The 11,677-nt window shown below is 59.4% G+C and overlaps 1 protein-coding gene across 1 annotated transcript; it reads left to right on the top strand.

Moving 5' to 3' along the window:
- Nucleotides 1-3,075: 3,075 nt before the first annotated feature.
- Nucleotides 3,076-9,565, top strand: LOC122365849 (cell surface glycoprotein 1-like). Its single transcript, XM_043337429.1, has 3 exons — nucleotides 3,076-5,451; nucleotides 7,053-7,456; nucleotides 8,172-9,565. Exons 1-3 carry the CDS (start codon nucleotides 3,181-3,183, stop codon nucleotides 8,779-8,781), a joined length of 3,285 nt encoding a protein of 1,094 aa, XP_043193364.1. The 5' UTR covers nucleotides 3,076-3,180; the 3' UTR covers nucleotides 8,782-9,565.
- The last annotated feature ends 2,112 nt before the right edge of the window (nucleotides 9,566-11,677 follow it).

The raw sequence follows: 11,677 nt of genomic DNA, 5'->3' as shown, positions 1-11,677 counted from the left end.
CGGGAAGAGCTGTCAGGCCTACAGCTTTAGAGATACAGAAAAATGTTTCAAACATAAAAGGTGTGGAATCAAAAGGGCTACAAAACTGCTATTTCGGTTTTTCGATTTTTTTGGATTTTGACCCCCAAAAATCCAAAATTATATTTTTTGAATATAATAGCAAAAAAAAAAATCCAAAAAGTTTTTTGAATTTCGAAAAAACCGGAATATATGTGATAGTCCTTACCGCCTTCTATCTACATACTAAATTTGAGATCGATACCTCTTTTTTTGATCAAGTTATAGCGAAAAAACTGTTCAAAATTGATGACGTCAAATTTTCAATCTCAATTTTTAGCAATTCTAGACCTCGTAGCGCAAAACAAAGACCACCATTAGACTCCCCGTGACGAGCTGCATCGAATCGATACCCATTTAATGCAAAAATATCAACTTTGAAATTTGACCTTTTTTGACCTGACCTTGACCTGACCTCCACTAGAAAGTGACCTAAACCGTACCTGATGGTCTTATAACCAACACCATTGAGTTGGAAATGAAAAACTGGCCATAAAACATGCATCGCATAACCTTAGTAAAGTTGGGCTCATGTGGTGACCCTTGGTGACCTTTGGTGACCTGACCTGTGACCTGACCTGGTATGACCAGTGACCTCTAATAGCAACATATATACTAGACAACTGACGCCTTATCGCTGATTTTCGACAAAATGCGTTTTACTCCGTGTTATAGCGCTTTCCCTAGAAGCTTTTCCCTAGAACTTTTTCCCTACTTTTTTAGAACTAGAACTAGAACTTAGAACTTTTTTTCGGCTTTTCCCTAGAACGGTGAAACATTTTATCTTTGACCTGACCTGTGACGTCATCGGTGACCCCGAGGTCAATGAAATTTGGTTTCCTTCGACAAATTTGACAGGGCTATCGAACACCGTTTGACTTTTCCGGATCCGTCCAGTAGTTTCGGAGATACGAGGGGGGGGGGGGGAAATGCCCCCCCCCCCCCGCGCGGAAGGTGGCTGGTAGGCCCACCGCCTGCCGGGTTAATGGCTCTGGAAGGTATAACTGAATTTGGATGAAGAATACTGTGCTCTAGGTGCTATATGAAAGCCACACGCTTCTTATCCACAAACAGAGAGACACATCCCACTCTCCCTTACACTGACGAAGGTCTGTGGCCGATACACTATCACATCAATTAAGTATTGCCACTTAGCATTTTAATTATTTTCATAATATTTCTATAAGGTTGGTCATTTAATTGCAATAGCCTAGCGCCTGCCTGTTCGCACGCTCGGAGCGCTGCGCTGAGGGCACGGGCCCGTCTATTCGGCCGTCTGCGGCGGCGCTGACCGCTGCCGCGCGCGCTGCTAGGTGACAGGGCTGCAGCGGTCTGCCGAGGGCCGCCGGGTGCCGCTGATACGACTGGCCCGGCTGCCGTGCTCCTCGCCGCTCGGCGGACAACCTGAGGCGAGTGACAGGGACGGGGGGACGGGGGGACGGGTCACCTCACCTCCTGGCGGACAACCTGAGGCGAGTGACAGGGACGGGGGGACGGGTCACCTCCTCACCTCCTGGCGGACAACCTGAGGCGAGTGACAGGGACGGGGGGACGGGTCACCTCCTCACTTCTTGGCGGACAACCCGAGGCGAGTGACAGGGACGGGAGGACGGGTCACCTCACCTCCTGGCGGACAACCTGAGGCGGGTGACTGGCCCCGGCAGGGACGGGAGGGGACGGACCTCACGTCCGCTGCTCGGCAGAGTACCTAAGGTGAGTGACTGGCCGCGGGAGCGACGGTTCAATTCACCGCCGCTCGGCGGACAACCTTAGGTGACTGGCCGGAGCAGGGACGGGAGGGGGTGGATGGGGGTCGGGAGCAGGGATCGGAGCGGCCAGAGCAGGGCGGAACGGTTCCGGACAGGGTCTGGGGCGGGGCGGGACGGTTCCGGACAGGGCCCGGAGCGGGGCGGGAGCGGCCACAGGAGTGATGGGTGGAGGTGGAGCAGGGATGGAAGGGGCGCCGGTGACCCCCGCGGTGTTGTGCCCCAAACCCTCACCTGCCACCACTGCGCCCAGCGGTGGGAATATCAAGGAGGGAAGGGATCAACCGGAGCAAGGGTGGGAGCAATGACGGGAGTAGGGCCGGTAACACCGCCCCATCAGTGGGTGCAGGGGGTGGGGCTGGGTCGAGTACGGGCACCCCACCAGAAATGACTGCGAGTGCCCAACCTATAACAACTCTCAGTTTTCGCAACGCATGTAGATGTCAACCCGGTTTTTACTCCGTGTGTCACATTATACTGTCTGTTATTTGCACGTGATTGGTGAAATAATTGACTTTTCTTTATTGTTCCATCACGGCTTGGCTGCTTCAGCTTGGGAAGGCCTTTGAGGCGTGGTATCTGGCTTATTGGTCGAGCGCTTACATTGGTTTACCTCACCAGCCTGACGCTATGCCTACAGCGTGTTCGGCGCGGTAGTGTGCCGATATATGTTCATTGTTTGCAATTCGTGTTTCTGGAAGCATCAAGAGTTTTTTTATTGTATTTATCGTTGGTATGCGTTATAAAGTTGAGATCGATTATTTCGTACCTTAGACAGCCGATGAATCCGTCGTAAAAACACATTTCTATCGTTACTGAACGTCATTTGCAAGCAGTAAGCACCCCCGATGTCTGACGCCCGTTTGTCTGTGTGCGGTTCCAGTTCGTGGTGATCCCGCCGTCCCCGGCCGGACCGCGGCCGCTGACCGAGCACCAGCGCGAGGTGCGCGCCGCGCCGCGCGACTCGATCCCGGCGCTGTACGCCGACCTGTCTCAGGACACCCAGCAGCTGGCGGCCGCCGCCGCGGCGCCGGACGACAGCCAGACGGGCGCCGAGCTGAGGACGCCCGCGGCCCCGGCCGGCGGCGCCGCCTCCCTGTCGGCCTCCGGGAGCCGGTCGGGCGCGCGCCGCCGCCTGCTCGGCACCGAGTCGCAGCCGGAGCCCGGCGCCGTGTCGTTCGCCGGCGCGGTGGGCGGGCCGCCCGCCGCCCAGTCGGAGGAGCTGCCCCGCCGGGCTCCGCGGCGCGGACGGCCCAGAAGGCTGCGGCAGTCCCTGCCGGGGCCGGCGGGCGCGGCGGCGACGGGGCCCGCCGGCGCAGTGGCCACCAGTGGACTGAACATTCACACGGAGGAGGCTATGGACGCGCCCCCGACCACAGTGGACGGCGCCGCCTCCCCAGCCAAAACAAACGGTGCCGCCTCTCCGAAGAACACGGACAGTGTTGCGTCCTCGTGTGAGGTGGACCCCTCGCCTTCGCGCAAGACGGATCCCGCGCCCTTGAGTAAAACGGAGGACGCTACGCCCCCGCCGTCGCCGCCAAGCGGAGAGGCTACCAGGACGGCAGTGAAGGCTGGGGACGCCGCGGAAAACGGAGTGGACGCCGCCGACGCAGACCGCTCGGACGTGCCGCCGGCCTCTAAGGACGCGCCCGCCGGGGAGGGCGACGCTTCACCATCCCCCGGCGACGCTCCGTCACCCCCAGAGGACGCTAAACCACCCTCGGAGGACGCTGAACCACCCTCGGAGGACGCTGAGCCACCCTCTGGGAACGCTCCGACGCCATCCAGCAACTCGTCGCCGGTGGGCCGGCGCAGCAGGCCGCGGCGGACCATCAAACGCTCTCCGCAGGTGGCCGCGTTCATCAGCAGCGCGCGCCGCCTGCTGGAGGCCGACAGACGCCGGCGGAGGCGCTCGGAGCCGGCGCCCAGCGCCCCGTCCGGCGCCGACGAGCCGGCGGAGGCCGAGTCGGCGCCGGCCGTGCTGCAGGCCGCTCCCGACACGGACGGGCCGTCGCTGGCGCTGAAGAGGCGGAGACTGAGCACGAGCAGGTCGGCTCGGTCCGAGGAGGGCTCCGATCCGGACTCCCAGGCCAGCCAGCAGCCGAAGCGCGGAGCGGCCGGCCGGCTGGCGGCTGCCGAGGCGCGGCGCGCGCGCACTCGCCGCCGGCGCACCGCCGTGGTGACGCTGTCGGAGAGACGTCTCATGGAGGAGAGTCCGCCGGAGCCGAGCCGGCCTCCGGCCGCCGCGGCAGCCACCGACCCCGGGCGGCCGGAGGAGGAGGGATCCGTGGAAATGGACACCCAGACGCCGCCGGAGCAGTGCGGCGCACCACCGCCGGACGGCGATATCTCGGCAGAGCGGCCGGCCGACCTAACGGAAGAGGAGCCGCCGGTGAAGGTCGCTGCGAGCGAGGACCCGGGCGGGACAGAACCGATGGTGACGGAGGAACAGGACGCGGCAGAAACGACGATGAGCGACGACCAACGCGTCGTGGCACCGGCGGCGACCGACGAAAATGACGCGTCAGAGCCAGCGAAGAGCGATGAACAGGCGGCGCCGTCACCGGAGGGGATCCCAGAAACCGAGGCGTCCGTTGCCCAGTCCAACGGGCCGGTGGCTGATGGCGCAACTGCCGCGGTGGGTGAGAGCCCTTCTACTGTGAACGAGAGCGCTCCGTCGGCGGATGAAGGCACTCATCCGGTGGATGAGGGCGCCCTCCCGGAGGATGAAGGCGCCACTCCAGTAGACGAAGATGCCCCTCCAATGGACGAGAGCGCACCCTCGGACGATGCTGCTACCGGTGTCGCTGCAGCGACTGCCGCCGACACAGCCGACATCACTCCCTCGGCTGCGGCCGCTGGCGCCCCTCCAGAGAGTCCGCTGAAGGCTCCGGCGGTGCCGGAGGTCGTCGTGGAGACCCAGTCGGAGCGCGCGGACCGGGCCGTCACTCCTCCGCCACCCGCCGCTGCGCCCGTCGGTGGTGACCCGGAGCCGATGGACAGTGTGAGCGTGACTGAATCACCTCAGGTGGCGGCGACCGAATCGGACAGAACCGCCCCGGCGGAACCCGGGGTGACGGTGACGGACTCCAACGGGCCGGCCGCCGTGGAGCCGCCGCCAGAGGAGCACGAGGGCACGCCTCTGAAGCGGGCCGTGGTGCGCCTGTCGCGCCTCTCCGAGCCGGCGGTCTGCAGCGCGCGGCGCCAGCTCGGTCTGGACGAGCCAGCCACGCCGAGCTCGGAGGCTGCCGGGGACGCGGCGCCGGCGGCCGGCCCGCCGCCGCCGCCCGCTGAGTCCGAGGAACTGTTCGCGTCCCCCGAGCTCAACGGCGGTCTGCCGCCGAGACGCGCCGCCGCCCCCGCGCCGCCGCCAGTGGCCACGTCCCGCGCCGCTCGCCTGGTCGGGCTGGCCCAGAAGCGACAGGCGCCGCCCGCAGACGCTGCCGAGAGTCCCGAGCGCGAGCGGTCGCTGCCGGCGCTGCCGCCCACGCCGTCGACGCCGGTGCAGCGGCGGCCGCCCTGGGCCCGCCACGTGTACTCGCCTCAGGCGTCCCCCAGCGCGGGCATCTTGAAGCGGCGGCGGCTGATGGGCCCGCCTTCGGTCGACTCGCCGCCCACGCCCGGCAAGGTAAGGCGACCGGATGATGGGTCCGCGGCCCTGTCCGTAGAGGCTGGCGCCGTGCTATTGCAGGCCGCCATTCCGTGACCTGGACGAATGATAACTATTCGCATGTTAACGGTTATTTCTTAGAGTCGCTTGTTTTACACTGGTTCAATGCCAATCCTCTTTTCAGTTGGCAACAATATTATTTGATCGGTGCGGAAGATTTGACTAAGTAAAGTTCGTCAGTCCTCTTTTACCGTGGGCCTGGTTCATCTCCCTGCTGTCTCCCTGAGGGTCTGACAAGAGCTGCACAGACGGGGGCTGTTCCCTCAGCCCCGGCCGTCTCCGGCCGGTGACAGAATGTCGTGTCTCCAGTCCCCCGCAGCCGGGTCCACTTCAGTGAGCCGCCCGTCTGACAGTGTGTCGTGTCTCCAGTTCAGTGAGCCGCCCGTCTGACAGTGTGTCGTGTCTCCAGCTCAGTGAGCCGCCCGTCTGACAGTGTGTCTCCAGTTCAATGAGCCGCCCTCTGACAGTGTGTCGTGTCTCCAGTTCAGTGAGCCGCCCGTCTGACAGTGTGTCGTGTCTCCAGCTCAGTGAGCCGCCCGTCTGACAGTGTGTCGTGTCTCCAGCTCAGTGAGCCGCCCGTCTGACAGTGTGTCTCCAGTTCAGTGAGCCGCCCGTCTGGTAGTGTGTCTCCAGTTCAGTGAGCCGCCCGTCCCGTCTGACAGTGTGTCTCCAGTTCAGTGAGCCGCCCGTCTGACAGTGTGTCGGGTCTCCAGCTCAGTGAGCCGCCCGTCTGACAGTGTGTCATGTCTCCAGTTCCGCCCGTCTGACAGTGTGTCTCCAGTTCAGTGAGCCGCCCGTCTGACAGTGTGTCTCCAGTTCAGTGAGCCGCCCCTCTGACATTGTGTCTCCAGTTCAGTGAGCCGTCCGTCTGACAGTGTGTCGTGTCTCCACCTCAGTGAGCCGTCCGTCTGACAGTGTGTCGTGTCTCCAGCTCAGTGAGCCGCCCGTCTGACAGTGTGTCTCCAGTTCAATGAGCCGCCCGTCTGACAGTGTGTCTCCAGTTCAGTGAGCCGCCCCTCTGACATTGTGTCTCCAGTTCAGTGAGCCGTCCGTCTGACAGTGTGTCGTGTCTCCACCTCAGTGAGCCGTCCGTCTGACAGTGTGTCGTGTCTCCAGCTCAGTGAGCCGCCCGTCTGACAGTGTGTCTCCAGTTCAGTGAGCCGCCCGTCTGACAGTGTGTCTCCAGTTCAGTGAGCCGTCCGTCTGACAGTGTGTCTCCAGTTCAGTGAGCCGTCCGTCTGACAGTGTCTCCAAGTCACTGAGCCGCCCGTCTGGCAGTGTGTCTCCAGTTCAGTGAGCCGCCCGTCTGACAGTGTGTCTCCAGTTCAGTGAGCCGCCCGTCTGACAGTGTGTCTCCAGTTCAGTGAGCCGCCCGTCTGACAGTGTGTCGTGTCTCCACCTCAGTGAGCCGTCCGTCTGACAGTGTGTCGTGTCTCCAGCTCAGTGAGCCGCCCGTCTGGCAGCGTGTCTCCAGTTCACTGAGCTGGCCGTCTGACAGCGTGTCTCCAGTTCACTGAGCCGCCCGTCTGACAGTGTGTCGTGTCGTGTCTCCCCCACAGCGGCGCGCGGTTCAGTTTGCCGAGCCGCCCGTCTCGGACAGCGTGGAGATCCCGCGGGCCGGTCGGCCGCCGTTGCGCGCCTCTCGGGGCCGCGGCCGGCGCGGCCTCAGGATGGAGCCGTCACAGGACTTTGAGGAGTCGCCCCCGGCGGCGTGTGGCGACTCGGCGGGCCTGTGCCCGGCGCTGGCCGACTGCACGGATAGCGTGGCCGAGCTGGTGGACCGGCTGACGTCTGCCTCGTGGCGCACGGGCCTGGTGCGGCTGCTGTCGGCACGCGGCGTCAGCACGGTCGGACAGCTGGCCCGGCTGCCGCCGGCGCAGCTGGCCGACCTGCCGTTCCGCTCGCCGCGCGTGGAGACGGTGACGGCGGCGCTCAGTGGCTACCTGGCCGTCCGGCAGCAGAGGTCAGTGCCCGACTGCGGACAGACTAGGGCAGACTGGCCGTTCAGGGAGCGGGCAGACTGGGGACAGACTGGGAAGGACTGGCGGTCAGACTGAGAGAGTGGCGGCCAGGTTTTAGTAATTACAACGTTGAACTCGAGCCTATCCGAGTCCATGTCGAGTTTGGTGTTAGCTGGTCATAATGTTTTACGGGAGTCAGGCCTGCTACTAGAATAGCGACAACAGTCGTCAGGTTTTGACTGGGACGGACTGGTGATCTTCCGACATAACTGCTTTTACCAGGAATGTTTACCTTGCTCTTATTACAAAAAGGAAAAATTATGTAAAGCCAAACACAAAATTAAGAAACATTTGGATTTGTGCCTTTCTCAACCTGTAATTAATAGTATCCTTAAGAATATTTCTTTTTAAAAACAAGAGTGTGGTTAACATGAGCATAATTACCGTGCCTATCAAAACAGTGCAAAAAAAATCATATAACAGTTGATTTTGGATGCTAGATGTCTAGCCAATTGATACTGGGACGCTACGGCCCGCGAGCGGCATAAGAAATAAGTTCTGCTTATCGCGGCTGTTGACTTTGTAGATGCTTTCGTTCAAAATATTTGGTTCCAGTTTAGGTCAGATATGTTTTGTGCATGACATAATCCAGTTTATTCCTGGTATGGACCGAAACTCTTGTTCCATCTCTTTGACTGTCCTGTCGTGCCTGCCCAGGACGGACGCGGCCGGTAGGACGGCGCCCGCAGCGCCACCTGGCGACATGGAGGAGCCGACACCCGACGCTGAGGAGCCGACACCCGACGGCGAGGGGCCGACACCCGACCTGGGAGAGCCGACACCCGACCTGGGAGAGCCGGCCCCTGACGTCGAGCAGCGCCCGGCCACCTGCTGCGCGTCCACCCAGACCTGTTCGCCAGCCCTGGTGGACGCGGCAGCCGGCCCGGCCGCCGCCGCCGCCGTCCTGGCCGCCGTCACCCAGACGCCGCCGCCGCCCGAGCTACGGTCGGAGGCGCAGCAGACGGCGCCGCCCCAGCTGCGCAGCACCGGCCAGCAGGCGGAGCCGCCGCGCCGCGAGGCGGCCACGGCCACCGAGCGGCCGGCGCGGCGCACCGCCGGTGTGCAGACGGCCCGGCTCGCCGGCCGGCACGTCCACGTCCAGGCGGAGCCGACCACGGCCGACGCCGGCACCGCCTGCGAGGTGACCAGCACGCAGGAGGGCGGCACGCAGACCGAGGGCGGTCTGAAGGAGCTGGTGGTTCCCCTGCTGCGGGCCGCCTCACGCGCCGAGCTGCTAGAGATTTGGGTGGCGTGTTTGGCCGAGTGATGGCATTGGGGCGTGTCTGACCGAGCGAACGGTGGAGTTGTGGCGTGTTTGGCTGAGTGAGTGAGGAAATAGAGGCGCGTGAAAGTGACGACACTGTCCTAAGTGCCGCGGTGTTAGTGACGATGACAGAGCTCGCGTTCGTAACGGACCATCGTCCGCTCTTTCAGTTCTTGAAACTCAGTCTGATTCTGTTAGTTTATAATGTAGAGACTTGTGCCATGTTCACACCCACGTCATGCTAGAAGTGCCAAGTAGGATGCACATAAGGCACGCCAGTGTAGCGGCCAACTGGTGGCGAATCCGTGCCAGGAAGGTCCGTGGCGGGCGGTGGATGAGCTTTCGTGTACTGTCGTGATAGCTGATAAACCAGGGCGACTTCGGCGCATCGGACAGTCACAAATAGACGCCGCTCACTCCGTGCTTATCAATTGGATTGTGCCACTGCTCCCGTAATTGAATAGAGCATTTGTAAGCGTGTCTAATTTATCGTTTTTGCTGAATGGACGGGTTGATCACGGGTGCGGTAATTTATCGTTTTTGCTGAATGGACGGGTTGATCACGGGTGCGGGTGAAAGGTGATCGTGAACCTCCTAATCGCGATGCTAACCGCGAACCCCGCCCACCACTCGCCACTGGCCACCGCTGACCTCCCGACATAACAACAACTCTGAAATCCTGACCTGACCCGGACGTGGAATTAGTCCTTGCTGCTCCGTATGGTCAAATGACCTTTGCCAGTGAATTGAGAATGCAAATGTTGCAATAAACGTTGTTCCACGACCCTGGCATAGTTTTGTAACGATGCGACATTGTGTTACCTGATCCGAAGGAAGTGTCGTCATTTAGCAATATCTAGGTGATGGAGCGCCTATTGTTGGAAAATTATAAATCGACCAAATATGCGCATTGCGCATGAATAAAAAAGGATCTGCGATCTTGATCTCGGTTCCGATGAGATTCAGCCCAGATTCGGGACGCCTCCGAGCAAGCTGAAACTCGCACACAATGTAGACTTGACATGCCCAATCCATAGTCAGAGTCATTCGGTAGCCCTCCCAGCCGTTTGACCTACAAAGGTCAGCAAAGGTCACGTGGCCCAATCTGCACAGCAGTTTATGGCCCTTCCAAGTGGAGCTAACTTGGAAGGGCGTTTGGTGCCGTTTTTCGTTTGGTGCCGTTTTTGGTTAGAGCGCCAAAAACGGCACCAAACGACTCGCAGGCATCTGATTTTACTTTCCCACTAGCAATTTGACCTCCCGCGGTCATGCGTTGACCTAAGGTCATTTGCGGGCCATGTCAAAAATACACGTGCACAGCGGTTCTCGAGCATAACACGCGAACCGACGCGACGGGGGTCTGCGCCAACTTCGTACCGACGGGGGGGAGGATGACCGCCCCCCCCCCCTGAGATCTCGAGAACGAAGCAAGATAGCGACAAGCAGTAAACGGCAAGGGATACGCACGGACAAGGTCTACAATTTTTACTAAGGTCATTTTCAGGTCAGGTCAAAGATGACGTCGAAGGGGTCAAAAAAGTCAAAATGGCGGCGGTATGGAGTTTTTCTCGAATAACTTTCGAACTAGTCAATATAGGAACAAACTAAGGGCATCATCGTGATCCTCTCGTCAATCAGCATCGAATGATATATATGTTGACCTCGAAAGGTCAAGGTCAAAGGTTGACCTCAGGTCACGTGACCTCGAGGTCACCATGCATATCATTCGATGCGCCTTGACGAGCTGAACACAATGAGACCATCCGCGCGACTATATCTTGTTCCTGTACGGAGTTATTGTCAAAAAACCGCTGGTGACCTTTGATGACGTCACATGACCTTACAGCTGCCCAACAGCAAAACAGACCTCAAGGTAGTGAAGGTTGATCGTATATGAGGTCTTGTATGGTTTATGGGGCCATTCCGACCCGTTTTAGTGGTAAAAATAGGGAGTTGATTTTCCCCCATTGACTTAAAATGGGGAGGTCGAGAAATTGACCTGACCTTAGGTCATCGATATCAAAATTCCGAGACATATAAATTGTAGCTACTAATGACCTCATAACATCCTGCGACTTTCAAAGGCCTCCGACATCTACTGTAGCTCTGGCACGGTGACAAAGTTGCAAAAAAGTAACTTGAGGTTGGGTCATTCAAAGTGACCTGGTGACCTGACCTTAAAAGGTAGGAGGTTCAAACTTGCACACCATGTGTAAAATTGATGAGAGAATATTCGTACCAAATTTCGCGGCGCTACGTGCCGCGGTTTTCCCGCTATTCGCGAAAAACCTCAGTGGGGCGGATATCCGCCCCCTCCCCAGTCGGTGCGCGTGATAAGGATCGACCGAATTCTAAATCAAAGCATACGAGCCCATGAGACGTAGTAACTTTTCCTCGAAACCGCTTCTCGCTATGTGACCCCATTTGACCTGGGCAGGTCAAAAAGTACAATTATCTGACACCCCCTAGAACGCACCCCGGATTCAGCCCAGATTCGGGACACCTCAGATCGAGCCGAAACTTGCACACAATGTAGGTCCTGACATGTCCCAATCCACAGTCCGAGTCATTATGCGCCCATGCCATGGCGCATTTTGTGTTGGCGCAATTCGGAATGTGTCATAGGGCAGCAAAATATTGATATTGCTGCACAAAAGGCATGTACCGTCTTGTTTTTTGTCTCTTCATACCCGGCACATATACCATAATAGGTACATACTACTCAAATCACTTTTTAACCCGCGCCGGGCCGGTGCTCTGAGATTCCGCGCCGGGCCGGGGTGTCTGAACACACACACCCCCTTCTAACTCGGCTCCTGGGCCACGTAGCGATACGCGGTAAGCGGCAATCGAAAGAACGTCCAAAATAAGGACGAAAACACTTGGGTCATTTAAGAGT

Source organism: Amphibalanus amphitrite, unplaced genomic scaffold (genome assembly GCF_019059575.1).
Source record: "Amphibalanus amphitrite isolate SeventyFive unplaced genomic scaffold, NRLGWU_Aamphi_draft 000768F_arrow, whole genome shotgun sequence".
NCBI lineage: Eukaryota > Metazoa > Arthropoda > Thecostraca > Balanomorpha > Balanidae > Amphibalanus > Amphibalanus amphitrite.
This window is presented reverse-complemented; position numbering and strand designations above follow the sequence as displayed.